A 23,459-nucleotide genomic window follows, 5' to 3' on the forward strand; every position below is an offset into this window, starting at 1 on the left:
AACAAATGGAACTTGTGTCAGCAAAGAACTGATTTTCATACAGACTTCTTTCGCCACCAATGTAACGAAGTAAGAAAATAAAAAGCACGCCTTTCATTCTGTAAAACATTTACGCGTACTACTAATTAGAGGTAATTGTATTTTTTTAACAAGCCATTTTACAAGTTATTTTTTTTTTAATTTTTCAGTCTATGCATCCAAAACGAGAGCAAAGAACACAACTGTTATTATCTTTGTAAAGACACTCCAAGCTTGGATGGCAAAGCCACGTAACGGATGGAGAGGATGGATCTGTAGCCTTCTGATCTCTGCTGGAGTATCAGGGCACCCATAAACCCAAAGGAAACCAAAACCCAAAAAGGACAAAGAAAAGGGAACTGAAAATAAAAAGGAGGGACTAAAAGAAAGCAAAACCAAAAATAAACAGGAAAGAAAAAAATCTGTACATTACTGCAGAATTTTTTCCTTTCCTGTTTCCATGTTGTGTTATTTACATACACACAAATGAATTTCTGAAGCAGTTTCTTACAGATGGGTTCAAGTAATAACATTATTGGGTGTAGAATCAATAGGGCAGTGCATAGTACAAAGGTATAGAAAGTGCAAAGTTCCCTAGAGGCCCTTCCCTCCCCTGGCTGTCCTCGCCGTTGTCTAACCATGCAAATCATTTTTAAAAAAGAGCTAAAATAAAGTTCTGTACAAATCACTTTTTATATATTTTGATTTTTTTTTACCATTGTAACTAATTACAAAATTATACATAACTACACATACATAGGTAAATAATAGCACCGTACTGGTTATGATGATGAAAATAATTGGAAACTTGAAAGTTTATGGTAATGGTAGATAAAGATTTCCCTGGGAAAATAAAACTAGAACGGTTGTACAGAAAAGCACAGAGTGGAATGCACATCAATGACAGTAAGGGAGTTAGTTCTTGGAACAGCTCCTGAACGATAAGGTACCTGGAATAGTGTCCGCCTCGTTTGTCTATGGTATGCATCCCATTCATTTCTTCTCATGATTATTCTCCTCTTTCCCTTTGCCAAATGGACAGTTTTTGTTTCAGGGAGAGAAACTGCTTCTTGACCAATGGTTCTGGTGTGCAATACACCATCAGATCTTACATGTCCAATATGGGATGTCTGCATGATGCAATGTCTGTCTGACCCCCTTTGTTTCACTAAATGAAAATTACAGCACTGAGTAATCTGGCACTTGGATAAATCTCCGAAGGATACAAACTAAAAGAAAACAACAACAGACCCACATAGTGCACATTCTTCTCTGGTTCTGATGTAGGTTAGAGAGTCTCATTCTGAGGTAGCCTTCTAATACTTTTTTTTTAGTATTATATACTTTTTCTTTTTTTCTTTTCTTTTTTTTTTTTTTACAAAAGTGCTCAAATATGATGCTTGTTAAGTGTTTGGTCTCTTGGATTTCATTCTGCTAGTGATGGGAAAATGCGGAAAACAAAAATTTCTCTAGGCAGAACAGCAATAAAGCTAAAATTAAACCAAAATATTATACCTATACCAAAACTCTTTAAGAGTTCCTTGGATATTTTGAGGGTTCTTTAAAATCATAGATGCGGCAAACTCATGCCATCATCCATGGCTTCCTATAGAAATCATGTTGGAAAATTTGGGAGAGATATATATTTTTAAATTTCCCCTTTCAGAAAAATCTAATGGAATAGTAAATATATTCCAAAGTTGACAGTGATGTTTGTTACTAAAATAAGTTTGGTGCTGTTACTGAATGTTCTAGAGCAGATTTGGAAGGGATTATAAATAAAACAAGTAGCTTTTCCTGATGTTGACAACTATGAAGGAAGAAGGGCCCTGATTATCCAAGTGCTTTGGGCTGGTACAATCACTAACATCCCCGACTTGGCTGAAAACTAGGAATGCATGTTATTCAAAGAGTTTTTGTACATGTGGTAAACAGATAATGCTTTAATTGAAAGAGTAACATATATGAACAACTAATGGAAAGACGAATCAAAAGCTAAAAAGAAATGCTATTAAAATAGGCATCAATTATAAGGCACTCTAAATGCAAAACTAAAACCAAAAGGAAACAAAGTACAGCACTTCCCAGGAATGCTGTATGCCACAAAATGTTTCTGACGGAACAGAGTAACATGAGTTTGGCTTTGCCCCTGTTACATATCATAAATGCAAATTTCATAGCACATACTATAGACAATATACGATTGAATACACTGTTTTTTAAACAACTTGATAGCTGATATATTACAACATTCTCCCCTCCTAAAGGGATATGCACTGACCTTTCCCACATGCACACCTCTTAGATATTTAATAATTTTTTATTGCACTAGAGTGTTAGAAATATTGAACTTTGTTGGAAGCCTGGCTAACAAAATGGTATTTGTGACTATGAGTAGGTAAGTGGGGGGAGATTGGGTAGGAAATTAGGGGGCGAGGTTTGACAATCACTGATGTGCATTCCTCATTTCCCTTAAAAAACTAAAATTTTGTGATATTAAGAAATACCAATATGTCATAAAATTAATAGCAAATTAAAAAAGATGTTTGCAATAGCTTTTCTACCTTAAAAAAAGAAAAGAACTAAATCATGGAAGGACTGAATGATAGCTATATCTATCTTTTTGTGTGGACACACTGTCTATATATACATAGACACCCCAGTAAAATATGGATATATATGTATATATGTTAGCAGCAACTTTATACTTTGCGCCTCCCTGTTGATTCTAAAAACAAAACAAGACAAAACAAAAGTTCTCTTTGATTATTTGAAGAGAATGGGTACTTTCTCACCAACCAAAACCAAACAGAAGTGGAAAAGTAATATCTGATGAGACCAATACTGTAGATTAAGAATATTGCACAAAAATGTGCAAATTTTCAAATTATTTGATATTTCTACAGCAAGATATTATAGATAACAGTTCTACAGCTTAAAAAAACCTACAATTTAGAAATAAAAAATGAAGAGTTATGTAACTTTTTTAAAATTCACTTTATCGAATGATACATTTTGTTAAAAAAAAGTTTACACAGTTAAAAATGAAGCACAGGTCAGCAGTATCTTTACAATACTAAAAAACTAAATCAAAGACTTTCTTTTTAAACATTCCCCCCCTTTCCCCCTAAAATGTTATTATGAGCAGTATGGTGGGAAGGGGTGATGTCGAAGCAGAGTCCGTCTTATCATGAGAAGCCGCACCAGCAAACATCTTGCACTGAACTGCAACACTCCAGCAATTTCTCCTGGCGCCTATCAAGCAATCCGGAACAAGATGGTGGTTCTTTGCTGTGATTTCTTCTTCCCTTTATTTTGAATCCTTGAGGTATCTGTAAATAAAATCCTTCAGATGCCTCATCAGTCAGGATTCTCTTGATTAATTTTCAGGTTAGATTATTAAACTGTGAATTCTTGGTCCACCCGGAAGAGTTTGTTTTTAATTTGTTTTGTGTGTAATAGTCCCACTAAGTGGTTGTTAGCTAGAAGTTAAGAAGGACTTCTCAAGTGCCCTGTATGGCTCAGAAGAGACTCCATGGATATTGAAGGGCCTGCAGTAAAAATCCAAAATGGGTCAGGGGTTTCTACGTTGCATAGTGATCAAAGCTGCCCAGATATTCTAGTGCGGCTCGATAGCAGAACTGATACTGATCCTGGAGGACAAAAGCATGGGGAGAAAGAGGAGAAGGGGCCGTGAGTACATTTTAATAGAAAAACGAAAATCAATATTAGGAAACAAAGTCACATCTAGATGGGGGCAAAATCACTACTTTCGTCAATCAATTCAATGCAGTGACCAATTGGTTTGAGTGAGCAATGAACTATTAGCCACATAGTGTGTTTATTAACTTCTAATCGATTCGACTAAAATAGTTTCCCAATTCCAGTAGTGACAGCTCAAGTGAACATCACCTTCTAGAAAGTGTGAATTGTTCTCCAAGTAGTACCAACAATTACCACCAACCGAACATGGCAACTCCTTATATGTCACAGTCGTATTTTACAGTCATCTGCTTATTTGTGATAACGTAACTAATTGTCAGTTTGAATATTTAATAGAGGTTGGTGCAGACACACATTGTCTTGAGGAAAATCTGGGTTCATTTACCTTCTGGGCTATTGCCAACAGAATTTGAATTTGAAAAAAAAAAAAAGAACAATCTTATCAGACGGTAGACCTTGCTGCCTGAAATCAGAATTACCCACCGTCGTTTCTGACATACTTATATGAGTGAGGGAGGGAGCCAAAAGGTATCTGGGGAGCAACATTAGGCACACAAACCCATTTACACAGGGCGCTGGACCTGCAAGCTTTCTGTCCCCTGAAAATGGTATCAAAAGACTGGCTGTCACGTCAAAAAATACCTGTGCCATTTGGTTGAATTCAGTGTGATTGCTAGTTGTCTGTTCTAGAAAGGCCCACACTAAAATAAAACAGCTTGAAACATGTCCTTTTTCAGACAAGGAAGAACAGTGTCATATTGGAACAAGTCAGGGCATTGTTGGAGAGATGGAAAAATTATAATTTACAGACGAGAAGGGATGAGAGAAAGTAGGATTTTCCCCATAAAAGAAACTTATTTGCAGTAGCCAATGTGGCTGAAAGTACATAGTTTCTATTTTGCTTAAATGTGCATTTTTCTACAATAAAAATGGTAATGCAAAATAAATGGAGTTTGCTTTTCTATCTTGTCACAGTAAGTTGCTTGCCTAAGTGTTAAGGCTTTTTAAACCTCCAATTTCCCTTTGTCACCCCCAACGCCCATTACGTTTGTCAGGCTGACATAATGTTTTGAGTATTGCAAGCCAAATGCTTGCACTATTTTGAAATCAAAGTCTGGAAGATACTGTGGGTGATGAATTCAGGAACACATATAGATCATATACTTTGGTGGCCTTTTGAGGAAGAGAAACACTGTCACTCATATTCATGAAGTCATTCTGAGAAATATGAGAACTTTCATATCAATTCTTGAAATAGAAAATGGGGGACTAATTTCTCTAGAGGTTATCCAAGATCCAAATATTTAAAATGACCATTATTAAGAAATGAAATATAGAGCAGTTGATGTCTAACACCCAGGCATACAGAAAGGGAATGGAGCAGAAAAATGGGCTGAGGGTCTATTATGTATCAGGCATTGTGCTTTTTATATACATTTGTATATAAATATGTGCAATATATATCATATAAATATTGATATAATGAATTCTATGGAATTGCCATTTTCATAGGCCAAAAAGGGTTAAATGGTGACAATTTAACATAGTTCAACCTAATATATAATATCTATATAATCTCACAGAACTTCCAAATCAACTCTAAGACATGGACATTGTTATTCCCATTTAAAGAAGGGAAAAAAGAAGTTCAAAAATATTAAACAATTTAATACTTTTCCTGCAGTATTTTCCTATATTTTGTCTCTGATGTTGAGAGTCTCCAGAATCTAGGAGGTCTTGGTTAATAAAATCTACTGTTTGGCTCTTGAGATGTGACAAACTCATGGAGATTTTTCTCACCTCTGTCTGTACCATGGCCGGTCGTTGTGTTCTTAACATTTTGACAGTCTGGAAGATATCTACAACTCCTTCATATCTCATTCTTTCCAGAACAATGCTTAGTGTTATGAAGACTCCAGTTCTTCCAACGCCCGCGCTATCACAATAACAAAGGCAATGTTATTGGATGAGATACTCACAGTCTTGGCCACATTTGCTTGAAGGTGAACATATGTCCACCAGCTGCCATCTGACATCAGGTTCCTCCACAGCAATGTTCAGGAAAATGTGGTGTTGGGTTCATGAAATGATTACTCTTGGGATAATGTGTCATGGTAACATGTGAGGATGAATGTGGAGTAATCAGGATTAAATCTTATAAAATAAAATGACTTAGCTGGGATTAGACACCATTTTGGAAAGGCCTAGGAAACATAAATATCGTCAAATAAATGGATAAAAGGAAAGGTAAATAAAGTATAGGTTAATACTCTTTATGCAGATCCTGAAATTGTAGACTTTGCCTGCGCAATATTTTTAAAGTATGAAATAGTTCAGATAAAGTGAGATAAATGGGGCATCTCCAAGTTTTCTAGTGTATTATTCACTTCTTGTAGCCACTTTCAAATCTGTTCAGGATGTCCCATCACCTAGACATATAGAACCTGTTTCCTCGTATCAAAAATAATGTCTAGATTTGAATAGTTTCCATACCTTCTTATTTATTTATAACAGGTTTTTGATCTGGGATCCTCATTCAGTCTTCAGAAGCGTCTATGAATATCTTCTATAAATGGATTGTGTAAGTGTATATGTTCTGTTTCCCGAAACGCATAACTTTCAACAGATTCTCAAAAGGGTCTCTCAGCTTAAAAAAAATGTTTAAGAGCCACTGAACTATATGGTTATCTACTATTTTTAGATGTTCAGGAGCTAAAACTTCAGGATTCCTTCTACCATGTTAGCGAGTTTTTGAGTTTCTCTGTTTTCTTTATTGTTTTATGATAATTCCAGAATCTTTACTGAAGCAAGAGAAGAAAATTAATTCATAGCTTTTGTGCTCTTAAGAAGTAGGAAAGCATCTGGAAGGTTAGGTAATGAGGAGAAGAGTGAATAATCTGAAAAATTCCTACATTTTTGGATGCTAATTAAACAGCATGTGTAACGCTAGGGTACAGGCTGTAGAAAATGGATGGATTCATTTACTTGGGGATGTAGCTGACAGGCATATATAAATAGCGTGTCCCTTTATAAACTGGGTTTTCTGAAGAGTTCAAACACAAATGTTAAGTGAGGCTTCAAAAGCCACTGGCAGTCCTTACCAAGAGGCTGAGAATGTCCGGGAGCAGCCAAGGCTCTCTGTTAAGATGGAGTAGATGACCTTGAAGGTCCCTTTCAACCTTGAAAATCTCTCTTAATCCCAAGAGACTGTGATTTATGATCTTTTTGAATGGTCCAGGTACTCCACAGTCTATCTTACCTTGATTTGATTGCTCAAAAGTAACAAAATATAGGGTTTCTGGATTTCTACTAGGTGCTTTCAAGACAATAACAGACATTGGACTTATGACTTTTGAATTGATTGACTTTATCATGTTAGTTTAATAAGTTATAAATAAAATAAGTGGTATTTTTAGGATATTCCCAGAAAGATAAAATATCTGGAGATCTTTAAGATATACATATAAGATATGTGACTAACATGCTATAACACTTATAGTAAAAGAGTGTTTAAATCATTTTGCGATGACAAAAGCAACGAGAAGTAACATGCATGCATACACACACACACACACACACACACACACACACTTATGTACTTATATTTATGGGAATGCCTAAAGTTAAAAATACATATGAAATATATTCTTTTCTTTATAGCTTATACTGGAAAAGTTTGAATTAGCATTTGGGCAAATTATGTGGGAAATTAAGGAGAATACCCTGGTAATTCAAGTCCAACATATACCATCCACTTTGTTGGAATATTTGAGCCCATGTGTCATTACTACATGCTCTTTGGTTGTCTAGAGCAAAGGATTTTGGATAACTCAACACAAAGCCAATGTGTATAAATAAGCTCTGTTTCTCATATAATATGAAGTCTGTTTCTACATTCACATATATTTAAATTGCCTGGGAAACAGAGTGTGCTAGAAAGGATCTTAGAGATCAACTAAGATAACTGAGGTTCAGAGAAATTTCCCTGCTGTCATAGAGCTACATGATGACAGAAGTGAAATTAGAACTCAGATATCACGAAGTCCAAGGCTAATATTTCTCCTATTTTAGACCCTGTTTCTCATGTTGCTAAGAACTATAGTTTGGGGGATTTTCATTTTTTAAGCAAAATAAATTTTTTAATAAATTCTCTCAAGACTTTGACCATAAAGAGATTAGGGACTGAGACTTCAAGTTCCTAAAATAAATAAATAAAATTAAGTGCATTCCTTTTGCTGGAAGGTTCTTGCATGGCAACTTCCAAAAGCATTAAATATACAGTGAGTGTCCTTTCTGAACCGTTTACTTGCTGTTTCTATTAACTTCAATGACTTGAATTATAAAATGCTGTGGAAACTATTGAAAATAATTAACTTGAAGGTGCTTCATTTTCTGATATAGCAACGATTTTCAAGCAAATTGCAATTTTAACTGAGGTACCATTCTAATCACTTATCGACTGGCAAGAATTAGTATTGTCATTAAGGCCTGATAACTATTTATGGTTTTCTCAAGAAGACAAACACAGGGAAAGATACAGAAAGTTGGTTATCAGGGTAATGCTACAAAAGCAAAACACCTAAGAAATGATTAACTGAACAAATTATCGTTAGAGGATGTACCAACAGTTCCTCCCAATGTAAAATAGGAAAGGAAAAACACAGTTTGGTTTTTTGTTACAAGAGGTAAAATTTGGGGATAAAAATCTTCCTCCAGTTATTTTCATTTTATGGAAAGAAATAGAAATGAGTCCTTGCTCTAGCTTTTACAATACATGTCTGAGAACAAAATTTCAATTACGCATATGCAGTACAATAAGTTCATACCGACAATGACCAGACAACAATACATATTTTTAAAGTTATCTTCACATTAATCAGAAATGGCAACTCAACATTCCTGATTCTTAACTCACCTGCAATGGACTGAAATGGGTCCATCTTGGCCAAACTGCTCTTTTGTTTTATGGACTTGGCCGATGAAGTCAATAAACCCTTCTCCGGACTTTGGCACTCCTTGCTCTGGCCAGTCAGTGAACTGGAACTGCCTCACTGTTCGGGACTGACCGTCCTTTAGAGAGAAAGCCACATAGCCAGCCACATGGAAGGATGCCAGTAAGATTTAGCCAGTGCACAAACCATAACAGCAAGCATGATTTTTTTCCAAAAAGAAAAAAAAAGGGAAGAGAAAGAAACATGGTTTAACCAGAAATTTAGTCACATTCATGTCATATCTGCTATTAACACTGTCTACCTTCACAGATATTTAAATGGCAAATTTACCTACTCTCAAAACACCCAGTTAAAAACCCAGGTTCTCATGTAGTAAAGAGCCATCTAGCTCCCATATTAGTGAATGCTCTGAGACCCAAAGTTTGCCTTCAAAACCAAAGTGGAACATATATACTCTATTTCAAAGATTTATGAATCCAATGACTTCTTAACATTGAAAAGAACATCTAGGCATGTCATCCAGACCAGAGATTTTGCTATCATCACCATAACTTCACATCTGTTGTGCTTGCTTACTTCTAGCATTGTCAAATGGCAAATAGTGACATTGAAATGATCTGACACAAATTGAGTGGCTGTTGTTAACCTGGATGCCCGACGTCTCAGAAGCATACAATTTCTAACCATGGCAGGGTATGCAGCATGTGTCATGTGACTGATTATGCTGTTGAGCAAAAAGTGAGGCATCCTTCAAGGAGATCAAAGAGATTATGAGCAAATGAATGCTCTATTCTGAAAAAGGACTCTTCCTGGTTGACCATAGGAATTAAGGAGTCTATGGGGCCTTTAACACAGACAAACGAAAAGGCAGAAGGAAGACAAGCCAGATGCAAGAGGAGTCCTTCTAAAGTGATTGGGCAAAATTTTTCTGACTCATGAAGTATAAATGGTTTGAAAAGAAGATACTAAAGTGCTTCTGATTCTTTCTAGGATTTTACAGTGTTTTTGGAAACACAACAAAAGCAGAAGGGACCTTCTGTCTACAGAAGTAGGAATAACAATCATGCCATCAACTTTCTCCCCTGAATCAACAGAGAGAGAGAACATCCAAATTCCAAACTTAGAAGGACTGATCCCATTAGAAAAGGCCCTGCTCCCAGTTAATGCCTCAACTTGTTCCTCTTTCCCATTTTTGTAACATCTCTTTCCATATTAAAGTTCTTTTGGATACAGGTGAGCATGTTCTCAAGATTCTGGCTAAGTAGATAGAGACTCAGTCTTTCTCAGGCATATTGAGAAGAGGGGATGACTCAACTCAAGATGGGTACACATCAACAAGTCTGGTGGTTTCCACAGGAACAGGGTATTTCCTGACTGGCATCATTGGGGATGGAGATAAAACAGGAAGACCACATCAGTTCTGTAAGAATACTGAAGAATATGTAAATAACTGCTTGGCCCCACAGCTAATTTGCGGGTGGTTATCACGGAAGCACGATATACTTTCCTGTTTCTGAAAAAGGTTTGGAAAACACAGGAAGGGAAGCCAGAGGCAAGGTACTGCTTATTTGTCCTCTGAATGTCCTGGGGATTTCATTTCTGACCACAGTGTCTTTAATAGCAAGAAGAGGTCATGTGCACAAATCCTTACTATTTGGAGAAGAGACCACCTGACTCCATTTAAAGGTTATCTGTTTAACAATACTGTATTCTCAAGTACCAACTTGCTTTCCAAACTGGGAAGTTGATATTAGAAACACACCAGGAGCAAAAACAGCAAATGTTATGGTAGCTAAGAAAATTGTACAATCACAGGGAGGCTTTTATTTATTCATTTATTTATTTTAAAACATGCAAACAAGTTCCTGCTTAAATGTTTCTTTTGCTTATTTTGATCAGATTTAATTTGGGCAAGAGAGGAATAGTAAAGAAGTTGTCTCTGCCATTTGTGGAGCCTGGCTCCTACTCTTTATCATCAGAAATGCTTGGTGAGTTTGCTTGGAAGGCACTTAAGATTTTCACTCACATACCTAGCTTCAAATTCTGAAAGGGCATGATTTTTTTAAACAATGGGACAGGTCACCAAGGCATGCTTGTTTGGGCAGCTCAAAACAAGACCTACAGATTTAACTGCTGCCTTGAGTATAGTCACTTTCAGAGTAGTTAGGGCTTCAGAGTTTCTGGGATTAACAGGTCTGTCACCTGGGTCAACCAACCTGCTAACCAATTTCTCCTTCACTTTGGGTCAATAGCCAGGGCTCAGCTTTGGGGATTAGCCGACGATCTCTAAACATGAGCACTGGTTGAGAAAGCTGCTTTCCAGAAAAAACAATGCATCAATTACATAGCTCTACCCTGGATTGATTCAACCCACCCGCTGTGACAGTGCCAAAAACAAAAGCAGGGCTTTGGGCTGACCCTGCTCTCTCTTAAGATGTATTTGTAATCACGGTTTGAAAGTGGCCAAAGGCAAGGATATTAAAGTTTATGCACAGAACATCTTACATCAGGCCTGAACCTTGGACTCAGCAATCTAGATAAAAAATGCAGAATGAAAATTAGCCAACAAGGGTCGTGGGTGCACAGCTCTCATGGACAGACACATTAGCACACCGAGGAATAAACCATGCCAGGAATCAAATTAGAATGTGCAAAGCTTGTCAGATTCTTCTGAAGAATGCCATTTGCTCTGCAGTTTTAAAATCATACCAAATTAACCTCCAAGCCCACATGACCTAAAGGGCTTTGCAAAACAACAACATATTTACAGCCTCAAGTAATGAAGAAGTCACAAAAGCCCAAAGAGAATGAACTGAGAAGGTGAATGTAAGCATAGCCAACCAATCAGGAAATGCTTCCTGGCACACACGCTTACCAAGCGCATCCCCAAAGTTGGGCTGCCAGATGTTATGTTTGAATGGAAGCCAAGCATGGGTTTGTGAGAACACTTGCCAGACAGAGGAAAAGTTACTCTTACATATATATAAAAAAACAGTCTTCCAGGATGGGTAATTTCTTTCTCTTTTGGAGTATAGTCACTTGGCAAATGTTTCTCCCAGAGATGCATGTGAGACTACTTTTCAGCTAACAGTTAAGAATATAAGACTGTGGCAACTTACCCTGGCATCTGTGACCTTGAATTCTCTTAGGATATACTGTGGCATGTTGTACTCAGCCATGGGATCTACAACAAAGTACTGGTATCTTGCAGATCGTTCTGCTGGCCAGTATTGGTGACATTTCTCCTAGAAGGACAGAAGACTAATGTCAAACTATACAAAATGTAAATAAACTTTGTCTATCATCTGCCTATCAATATATTTAATTTTTTCTCAGTAATAAAATTTCAAAATTCAAGGCAATTACAATTGCATATGACACACTTTCTCTTTGAAATCCTAAGTTCTCTGAGGACAGGGGAATCATGTGGTTCAATATTTGCCCATGGTATCAAGCACAGGACTTGGCCTATAGCAGGTGCTTAATACACATTTGTTGAAATGAATACTCCAACTTGAACTGAATAGAGTAAGCATCTTCACACCTACAAGTTATCCAAATAATTACATCAGTCCTTGGACATAATGCAGGCTATGTCAATCATGCATTGCACCACCACAGTAGACTTCTGCCACAGTGGTTTGGAATGAAGAGAACCACCAAGGGCGAATGCAGAAAGAAGCCTCTGGAATGATCTGGTCCAATCTCCCTTGTTAGCTGAGGAAACTGGAGCCCAGGCAGTTTTAACAAGTTGGCTAAGCCTTGTATAGAGGCAGCAGCCAAATTGGAATAGTCAAGTTACTTTCTTAGTTCGGTATTTTTTGCTCTCTCCTTGGGTTCCAGAAGTTGAACTTTAGATGCATCTCCACCATTAAATTTATACAAAGAAGAGAGACAGAAAATATCTCAAGCAAATATGGCAAAATGCTTGTAATCTATTGAGTCTAAGCAGTAGGTTCTCAGGCGTCTGTAAGACTATTTATGTATTTTTCAGAATAAACATTTTTTAAAAGTAGATTTGAGGTTACCAGATTATATCCTTAGAATAACTACATAAATTTCCAACATTTTATTCCATGGGGGTAGAAGGTGGGCAAGTAAGAATTTGCTTCAGGGAGGAGAGAACGTCAAGTTGCCTCATATAGAGAAATGATGGCACTTTTGCTAAATAAGAATATGCTGAGAGCCAGGGCATAAGTCAAACAGGGGCATCTGCTTACTTATCTGTTTCTATGATTGCGCTTCACTGGAAACCAAGTACTAGCTCTTTCTTCAAAAGACACAAACTAAAGAACTTGATACGGTTTGGCAAGTTCAAACCAACACACAGAAATGAATGGCCCAGAGCATGAAATGCAGGAGCACTCTGCATTTCAAAGAAATGATGCTGGTACTTGGGTTATTACAATGAAATCCTCATTTCTCCATGGAGTGACTGTCTTATGAGGAGACACTCACTCTGCCCATCTCACGCAGCTTGGTGAGCATCACTACGATGGTGGAATTATGTTCCCAGAGCATCCGCCAGAAGTCTTCCGTGGTCTCTGCTAAGGGCCCCTGGGTAGCGATGTAGGCTTTCTGTTGTCTGAATTACAGAGAATGACACAGCACATTAAAGTAATCATAGAACATGCGAAGGTTCACACTTGATATGTAAACATCAAATCCAGTAATAAAAACTGAAAACTTATTAATGGGATTGCAGTAAATTCCTGTTGAGACTGTGTAATTAAATAAGAACATTTAATATATACGGGGGACTTTGCAAAAGAAATTGCTTTGTTAATATGATGATGTATGTCTTTATCATTATTATTTAAATTTTAGTGCAATGCTAATAGCTCAATTTCATGTGTCACACAAATCACTTAAACACTGAGTTGTGCAGCTTCATTTTGTAGAAATGACTCTTACACAATCTATTAAATATATGAAATGTGGTGCAAAACAGCTTCTTTATTAACTCCTTCCATATCTAAATCTAAAAGAAGAGTGCAGAAGGCCAGATTAAAGTACTCCATGACTGCTGCTTCTTATGCTTATCCAAAATAATAAACAATAAGCACCAAGGGGCTGAATGCTGACCTAGGCAGAAAGAAAATGTTTTGATTTGAGATGAAATTCATTCCGCTATGAAACTAGGGCACATGTAAATATCAAGGCTTTGGGCTGTCAGAGGAGAAGGGTACATACCTGTATCCATCAATAAAACTGGCATTGATGTAATCAGATCCTTCCACTCCTCGGATAGGCTGCAGGCATACCCTTGTGGATTCATATGGCATAATATTAACAAGGCGATTTTTGAATTTATTACATGGAAGATTGGCACTGATGAATCTTGAGGTGTGAGCTTTAGAACTGGCTAAACGCTGTTGAACAGAAAAAAAAGAAAAATCCAACAGAGATAATTTTAGCCTACGGTTTAAATGCAACGTACCCAAGATTTCCTCTTTAGATACAAAGCTTTTGTTTAAAGCAAATGACTCTTCAAACTACAGTGCTTTTCACTTCTACCTAGTGACTCCACATTGCCTACTGACTTTTTAAGTCCTAAGTTCTCAGAATATGATCTCTCAATTTAAATTAGACTGCAAAAGAGCTCAAGGTGTTGTTAGGAAGCAAAGGACAGAAAAGGGAAAGAGAAAGAAAGTCAGATATCTGAGGAGAAGACCAAGTGAATCTTGCAACTTCAGAAATTTGAAAGGTTAAGAAAGTAAAGCCACTACTCAAAGACAATCCTAGAATGACTTGCTCCTGAATTATCCTATCACATCCAATATCATACCTTAAATTCGAGCTCCATTCCTGTGACATTCTCTCCTGTTTCTATTTGTGTCAGCTTCTGAATGTAGGCATACAAGTTTCTAGCTGGCACTTCGGTATTTCCACAAGTCACTGCTTCTAACAGTGCATCGTGGATAAAGATGTATTGGTCTTCTGTTTGAACCATGTAATTCCTCTGGGCTCTCATTAAAGTTACATGGCCATAAATATCTACAGTTTTTTCATGCTTTATTCTTTCTAGCATGGCATCTATGACGATGAAACAACCAGTCCGGCCAACTCCCGCACTACAAGGAAAACAAAGAGAAAAGAAAAGTCCAAATAAATCTATCAGAACACCAATACATAATCAAATTCTCTTCATTATTCTTATTAGCTAGGTTTTAAACTCATTAATTCTAGTTATTGTGATGATTTTGGAGCACCCTAAAGCCAACAGTATTATCAAGTCATCATAACCAGAGGGTAGGGAACAAAATACCAAGTAAAATTAGCTGGGTTTCAAAATGCAAAAATATTAAATCTGTAATTACTCTGCTCCTTGCTCACATAACACAAAGTAGACAATATTTTGAACCCGTTATGAAAAGAATCACAAACATTTAGGCTGCTTATATCAGAAGATATTCACAAAATTGGTCAAGATATAACTAGGCTATACCTTTTTGTAAACCATCTCAGTCTATTTTAGTTCAATTTACAAAAAAAATAGAGTAAATCACTCAACTTGAAACAATTCATATTCTAAAACTCAGCAAGGAAGTTCTAAAGCCAATCTAGCGGGAAGTATATAATTAAAATATTAAAATGTTGTTGCACACTAAAAATAGTGCAGAGTATTCTCAACGGAAAGAAATTCTTAATAAAAAGCAATCACTAGAGAGTGTGTGTGTGTTTTGTTTTTACTCTCTTTTCTTCCAGAGTTGAGTGTATTTTGAAATTCCAGGTGAAATTCAAGTATTCTGTGTGGGGAAATAAAAGCCTCAATCTTTGTTACTGAAGAAGCTCCGAGGTATTTTTTAAACTCCATTACTTCTGGACTTATGGGTCATTTTCCAGTTGGTGGAAACCGATTCAAAGAAGAAGAGGTGAGAAAGCCAACAAAGCACAAAGACAAGATCTGCCGTCTCAAGGAGACAATCTAATTTGGTAAACTGGATTACAGAGTGAGGTGGTTGAAGCACTGGAATTCCCTCGAGTGTTGAAAAGAATACTAACAAAATAACACATCTGTGTTCTTAAATCTCAAGATAAGCCTTGTTTATCTCTTATTTTATCAAACCCTTTAGGCTGAGTTCATTTATGTGTCAAGTATGGCTGAACCCAAAATGTTTTTCTCCTCCTGATCATGGATGTTTATTCGTCCGGAAAACATGTAATCAACAGGAAGAGGTATATATCACCCTTAGACACCAAGCAAAGGCAGCCTCCTTCATTCGCTATATGCCCTTGTTTCCTATCATTTGTATATCTATGTGTTCATTTATTTGTCCATCTGTCCATTAATATATCTATCTCTCTGCATAATGAAAATGAAGTACTTCGCTAAGTAACATAGGGGAGACAACATTAAAGATGACTTAGATCCTACCTTTAAAGAGCTCAAAGTCTATTAATGGAGATCATACCTTACACAACTCTTTATAATAGAAGGGAAAAAAGGACGTGTTGGTTTTGTAGATGATTTGGCATTTGAACCAGGACTTGAAGGACAGGAAGGATGGGGAATTCAGGAGGCTAGAATAGCAAAAGAGAGGAATGGCTTTTGCAATCAGACTGCTGGCTCTGGGAGCTACATGTGAAGCTTTTCATAGGCCTAGTGAGGCACTTGGGCAAAGAATGTACTAGAACTCTAAATGAATGCGTTTAACGAGCAGTAGGGTGCCTGACTCAACTGAAATGGTAATTTCTCTCTAGTGTCAAGTGACTGCAAGGTGGTATTTTGTAACAAAATAATACCTTTAGTTAACTACTGAGTACTATAGATCAAATCCAGCTTCCAGACAGGAGCCCTGAGGTTTGTAGACCAGGTTAAGTGCAAATATGATATAACTGCTATTTAAAAATTGCTTACTTTTTTATGTCCTGTCAGACATAAGAAATGACTGTCAGTATCCAATCAGAAAGCCTCTGGATACTGATTCTAAGACTCCATTCAAGGTTTTTAAACCACAGAGCAACATGACATTGAGATATAACGCAGAAGCCTTCAGGGGCAGTCTTAGAAATGATAGCATATTCCTAAGCACAAAACAATTAGACCCTTGATGAACTGAGATCCACAAAGTCCCATTTTGTTTAGTTTGTTCTACTAAAGAAACCTGTGAGATGGCAAGTTTTCCCTGACACTCCTCACCCTCCTACTCTCTCGCCTCCCCAGGGGAGATTAATCATCCTCTGTCCCAGATCCCCTGGTATCTTAAATATCACTCTATTACAGTTCCAGTCACATCATATTCTTAATTAGTCTGGTAGGGCCGTCACCCACAAATAATAGAATATATCTTGGGAGCAGGAACTGCATTTTCTGTTATCTTTGTGTGCCCTGCACGAAGCATGCAGTCAGGGTTCAATGGTGCTGGTGAAATAAATGAATGAATTAGTGATAAGCATGAGAGGGCTTACGTAAGGAGCAGCCCATCTTGGTTCGGTAAACCTACTGAGGGAGCGGGACTCTTCAGTCAGTGAAAGAAATCCCACATTTGACCAAGGTTCAGAATAATGCAGAGAATACCTGAAGACTGCTCCACAAAGTCTTTGATATGGAATAGAAAGACAGGACAATGCTTTGAGTAGTCTCCATGTCTTGCTCTCCTGATACGTTATCGCATTATAATTAAAAGAAACTGAGTAAAACTTGACCTGGAAATGGAAGGCAGGCCCCACTTTGATAGGTTCTAAGACTACGAGTAACATCTTTTTTCCTTTTTCTGTGTTATCTTTCTAAACTGTCTTCATCCTAATGGTGTGCTGCTGCTAGCTGGATCCACCTTCATGCAATTCCTAGTGGAAACCACACTTGTAAGCCTTACAGCTGAGCCCTACATATGAAGTCAATTCTAGATAATGGCAGGAATATTTTCTCGAAATATGTGGCAAGGACCACTTCCAATGTCCGGATGATTCATGCTTTTTATTCTTGCAGAAAGATAGCACAGAATCTTGCAAAATTGGTAGGAATAACTCTAGATCCAAATAATTATCAACCTCTTCATCGTGGTAATGAATTTTTTCCCCTAAAAAATGAGGGAGGGAGAAAAGAAAAATCAAATATTTGCCTGAGTTTAAACCATGAATTGTCGGAAGAAAAGAAACAGAAGAAGAGAGACTATCACTTGTGCAAAACCTATTTTTCCTCTGCAAAACACAAAATACTGTGAACCGCCCACTCTTGCTGTGTCTATGGAAGATGGTGAAGGCGCGGACCCTGGGAACTTCTGTGTCACCTCTTCTCTAGGATGAAGAGTTCCTGGTGGCTTTAAATGTTAGAGGTGTCTCTCAGCTTGAAGCAGACCATGAGGTTCAAGATGCTTTTTCCAGATGCCAATGGCTGGGTGTCTTAGAGTTACTTAACTTCTTCGTTGTTTTCCCATTTTTCTTAAATTGTGATAGTGATAATTAACTCCAGTTAATTATCTAGTAAGTCTTAAGGCTGAATTAAATGTACCGAGTACTTTGCAAACATAAAGGAAGAGGCAGTTACTTTGTAAGGATGAACTCCATTTTAAAATTCTACCCCTGAATTGACAACAAGGAACAGGCATTGTGAACCCTGGGAAAATATGATAGCATCACAGCAGGATCATTTGAGGTTAGGCTTTTCGAATTTTGCTTTTAATGGATCCCCTCAAGCTGCTCTCCCTTTTCATCCCATATTTCCAATAAATAATGCCTTACTTTGAGGAACTTTCTGCTTTCATATATAATGTCATGGTAAATGAGATGGCAGTAAAGCTCCTTCTCACCACAGTGCTTTGTGCCCAGGAGGCACTCAGCAAATGTCTGTCAGCTTCCTTTCCCTTCTATGATTCATAACATTTGGCAACTGTCCTGAAGTCACACGGCCAAAGGTAAATGGCCAAACAAGGACTCAAATGCAGGTTCTGAGAGGCTAATCATTAGTATCACGTTCCATGGCACCATTATTGCTTACACTGCTTTCTGCCATTTGGGTCAACAACAATTGCCAAATATAGTGGGTTTCCTATGGCCCGCTCCTCTACAACATTCCTTCAGTAGTGTTTAACTATCCCTAATGCAGGTTCCTTGAAAAGCCTTTCTTCCTTGGTTTCTATGACACTGATTGAGGGAGTACGGGAAACATCAGATAGCTCCCTTAGGGTCGATGGTAGAAATGGAGGAGATTTTATAACGATCTCCAACACAAAATAACCCAAAACACGTGGCACATGAAATTAGCCAAAAAGAAGTATGACTCATGTGTAATGGTTCCATTGACTCCATGATGGTAAAATTTCCATCCAGTTGGAAACCAGAATCAAAGATGAACTCTAAATGTCATCTTTGGAAATCTACTGGCACCTCTTAATTTGCCTTAGTAAGTAATGTCATTTTACTTTGATCTCTGTGCTGATTACCCTCCTGCCTCTCTGGATTTTTCCATCTGTATTTCTTTCTCTGATTTACATACCTCTGCCAGCCCCCAAAATGTGGATAATGTCCCCAAAGTTCTGCCCTCCTTTCTCACATTCCCCTTCATGCTTCAGCAATAATCTTCAAATAAATGATTCCTAAATTGATAGCCCTTTCTTTGAGCACACGTGGAGACCTATATTTCAAACTGCCCTCAAGTTTCTCTAGAAATAAACAGATTCCAAGGTTAATCAGCATCTTGTCCACTCAAATCTGCTCTTCCCACTCGCCCTCTCCTTGATATTCAGGTCTAAAATTTAAGAGTCAGTGTGGACTGTTTTTGCCTCTTGTCCCGCACAACAATTATAAATTTCTGTGCCTTCAACCTCTACAATTTTATTCAACTACCTAGCAATGGTGTGCAGAAGCTGAAAAAACCTGTTGTAATTTGCATAAATTTTGCTTAAAAATATATTAAAAATAAAGGTAATACTCAAAACACATTGCTTCTTCATTATTTTACATTGATGCTCTTGAGGTGAAAATATTATATAACGGTGTGCTACTGAGTATGTCTCCCCAGCTTTCCTTTCAGTGATATCACATTTGTAGCTTGAAATCAGCCATTGAAGTACCTACACCAAGGTAACAGGCAAATACTACTCCCCTGTGCCCCACCCCGCCCGAAGAGCTGGTTGTTACGCGTCACCAGCACACACTGGCTATCTTAACTCATCCATTCCCACCACCCAGGGGCAGACAACAAAGTGCTCATTACTTTCCTCTTTACCTACATTTGCTATATACTCTTTCCAATAAGACTCCTCAGGATATTATCCCACAGATATTAACTGAGTGCCTATCACGAGCTGTGACATCAGGGAAGTGGTGAGCAAAATAAACACGACCCTTTCCTCATGGAGATTATGCTTTAGTGGAGGAATTAGATAGTAAATACTCATGTAATTATAAATCTCAACGAATGCTGTGAGGTAAATGTGCAGGATACTAGCAGAGCACCTTTGAGGAAGTGTCGTTTAAATTGATTCCCATTATGGCTTCATTGCATCTCCTTAAGCTTCTGTGGAAGCCCTAATCCCTAATGTGCCTGTATTCAGAGACAGGGTCTTTAGGGAGGTAAGTAAAGTTAAATGAGGTCATAACGGTAGGGCCCTAATCCAGTAGGACTGGTGACCTTGTAAGAATAGAAGAGACACCAGAGAGCTCTCTCTCTGTGCACATGGACAGAGGAAAGTCCAGGTGAGGACACAGCTAGAAAGCAGCCATCTTAAGCTAAGAAGAGTGGTCTCACCAGAAAGCAATCCTGACAGCACTTTAATCTTGGACTTCTGGCCTCCCGAACTGTGACAATAAATTTCTATTGTTTAAGTCACTCCATCTGTGGTACTTTGTTAAGGCAGCCCTAGTGGACTATTACAATTCCTAAAGGGCAAAGAACTGTTTGTTGGGTGAAGAAGGGTGGAAAGGTTTTAGAGGAGACAGAATATCCCAAGGAAAGGCCCTGGAATGGAAAATAGCTTGGCATATTTGAGTAACTAAAAGACAGCCAGGGTGGATGGAAGACAATGAGGGAAAAAGGGCATGTTTCACATATTTATCTTCCATTTTAAGGATTGTTTATGACTTTGATTAAATGTATAACCATATTAATAGAAATTAATCAAAATAATTCTGTTTTACTTGTTCATAGTTTACCTTTATGGTATGGCTCATCTATTCTTGAGTTCTTTATTTTGACACATCTATTAGTTTGCTGGAATACGTCTTTGAATAACATTTCATATAAAATATGCATGGATAGCACTATTTCTGATGCCTTGTATATCTGAGAAATTCCTTGTTGATTTGCCTTTACACAGGACCAACAACTTGGTTACGTGCAGGATTATAGGACTCCAATATTATCTCCTCAAACTCTAAATATATTGCTCCATGATCATCCTTTGTATTTTGAAGAAGTCATAGGTCAGTTTGATTTTTGGTCTTTTAATAGAAATTTTACCCCCACGTACTTGTGGGTTTTCTCTTTAACTCAGAGGTTCAAAACTCTCATTTATATGTGTCTTAGGCACTGGTCTCACCTTTAAAACTGCATGGTTCTCAGGTACTACTTTTATTACAAGAGTCATAGCTTTCCCTCAGCTCTAGGCAAATCGAACATATTTTAAGCTTTCCCACCTCTGGGCCTTTGCTTATGCAGGTCCTTCCTCCTCTTTCTCATGTCCATCTGTTGATATCTATCTTGCTTCAAGACTCACCTCACACGCTGCATCCTCGATCAAGCCTCTCTTGATTTACTCCTTCTTGGAGTGACAATTTACACCTGTTTATCAGCAACTGCCTTACTTGATTTGTGTTTTCTGGTTATTATCTTTATGCCAGTTGATAATCTCCATGAGGAGAAGGACAAGAAGCTTGCTTGTCTCTACTGCGTTTGGCAATTTCCCGTGGTGCTATCCATGCGAGGGAAATCGAAGATGCTCAACTTAAGTTGCAAAATTTAAAAATATAAGTTTAAAAATATTAAGCCCTTTCTTGGATCAATGATATACACAGAACATTCTCCAAAGCCCCCAGCATGGGAATATTCCTTTGATCCATGTTTATAGAGATAAAGGTAGTTCTTAAAAGTTGATGAGATGAAAACAAACTGTGCTTATGCTTTACTCCAGTCGCTCAGAAATAACAAACCTCAGGCACTACTTTTTTCTCAAGAAATTGAAAAGTGAAAATTCAGAGCTTTTAAAAGTATGCCAGCCTACTTTTGTTCAAATTTCCAAGTTCCCATAGCAGCACATATTTTACTTCCTTCTTCAATTTACTCATTTTTTCCCCCATCAGTATCTGAGTGCAGTGTACTTCTCAAAATGAAAGATTGTAGTTCTAAAAGCAAATGCATTTTTCTTTGATCCTGAAAAACTCAGCTCCCCAGAGCAGAGATAATGACGGAACCCTATTTAGTTTTGTTTGTTTTTCATCATTTCAACAGCCTTCAACCTGAAACATGATAAGAACAGCAAAACTGATAAACCACCCTTATTTTTATCTGCTTTCTGTCGGAGTAGTTGCCAAGCACAGAGACAGATTTTTCTAAATAGCCTTAAAAGAAAAAAAAAAAAAAGAGTGCATAACCCTGTGCTTCAGGCTGAGGCCAGCACAACTCAGTACATTTATCATGTTCCAGAAAATTCCAGCAAAAAGGGAAGACGACAGCACTTTTAAATCAAGTCTAGCATTAGGTTGGTCCCTGTTATCCCTGAAGTAAAACCAACTTTCCAAGTTACCCTCCAGTGAGGACAATGATTCCACTAAAGCAAACCAAATTATTGCCAAACTTTTGCCTTTAAAAAAAAAAACTATTTCAGTGAGTGATAGACAATTCAGTGTTTACAAGCTGAAAGACTATGCCATCCATTAAACAAGGATGCCTACTAGGAAATTGTTATTACTTCAATATTATCATTCATCCAGTTACAACATTTGTTTTCAATTTCTAAAAACATGATTGAGTTAGTCCCATGAGTTGAAATATACTTAATGTCCCGTGATGCGATACGGTAGTAATGTGCAAAAGGAAAAAAATTAAGAGGCATAAGGGGGCTATTTTTTTGCTAAAATCATTCTGGAGATGTGCTTAAAAGTTGGCTTTTCTGATTAATCTGGTGGAGTTTCAATTCTGACCCTTTACTGATACTTCAATGATCTGGCAAAGAAAGACAATATAATTAGGAGAATTTACAGATCATTTAGTTGGGTACAAAGACAGTAAAATATGGACCAAAATTCATGGTGAGCATTTTGTACATATATCAGCTTATAATTTGATTGGATATTATAGTTCAGCTATAAGAAGAATGGCATTTATGAACAGCAAGTATATTAAATAAGCACATCTATGAGAATGGATTGAGTTTTATGACTGTGGTTTATAAGATTAATCAGATGACTATCCTTATAAAACTGTGATGTGATCCTGATATGGCTGCTGTTTTGAAATTCTTCTTTCCTTTTTTTGTTAAAAATTAACGTTTAACTTAATATGCTGCTATGCTGGGCATCTCTAGAATATTTAGAGCTCTTGAAAAAAAACTGACCCATAAGTATTTTGTATTACATATTTTGGTGTCTCTTTTACCTAAGATGATCAGAGAAATTATACAGATTTCCTTAAGAGAAATATTCATCTGCCTTATTCACTTTTACATATTATAAAATAAAAATTAAAAAATATTTTTGAAAAAATTGTCATTGAAATGCAATTTAAATAGCCATGCTATTAAACATAGGCTATATGCCTAAAAGATTATATATGCTTATATGCACACATGTTGATGCACAGAACTTGATCCATCTGCAAAGATGCAC

At 37.2% G+C, this 23,459-nt stretch overlaps 1 protein-coding gene across 25 annotated transcripts in view; it reads right to left on the reverse strand.

The window, feature by feature from the left end:
• Positions 1–447: 447 nt before the first annotated feature.
• The window catches only part of PTPRD (protein tyrosine phosphatase receptor type D), a 2,080,413-nt gene continuing 2,057,401 nt past the window's right edge, over positions 448–23,459 (reverse strand). For all 25 annotated transcript variants that reach the window (XM_070495512.1, XM_070495506.1, XM_070495510.1 and 22 more), the window contains 7 exons: positions 14,482–14,767; positions 13,887–14,065; positions 13,152–13,278; positions 11,813–11,938; positions 8,657–8,811; positions 5,542–5,677; positions 448–3,671 (listed from right to left, as the gene is read on the reverse strand). In XM_070495512.1, coding sequence (XP_070351613.1) covers positions 3,603–3,671; positions 5,542–5,677; positions 8,657–8,811; positions 11,813–11,938; positions 13,152–13,278; positions 13,887–14,065; positions 14,482–14,767 — 1,078 coding nt within the window. In that variant the 3' untranslated portion in view covers positions 448–3,602. The remainder of the gene's footprint in view (positions 3,672–5,541; positions 5,678–8,656; positions 8,812–11,812; positions 11,939–13,151; positions 13,279–13,886; positions 14,066–14,481; positions 14,768–23,459) is intronic.

The sequence above is a fragment of the Equus asinus genome, chromosome 23 (genome assembly GCF_041296235.1).
Source record: "Equus asinus isolate D_3611 breed Donkey chromosome 23, EquAss-T2T_v2, whole genome shotgun sequence".
NCBI lineage: Eukaryota > Metazoa > Chordata > Mammalia > Perissodactyla > Equidae > Equus > Equus asinus.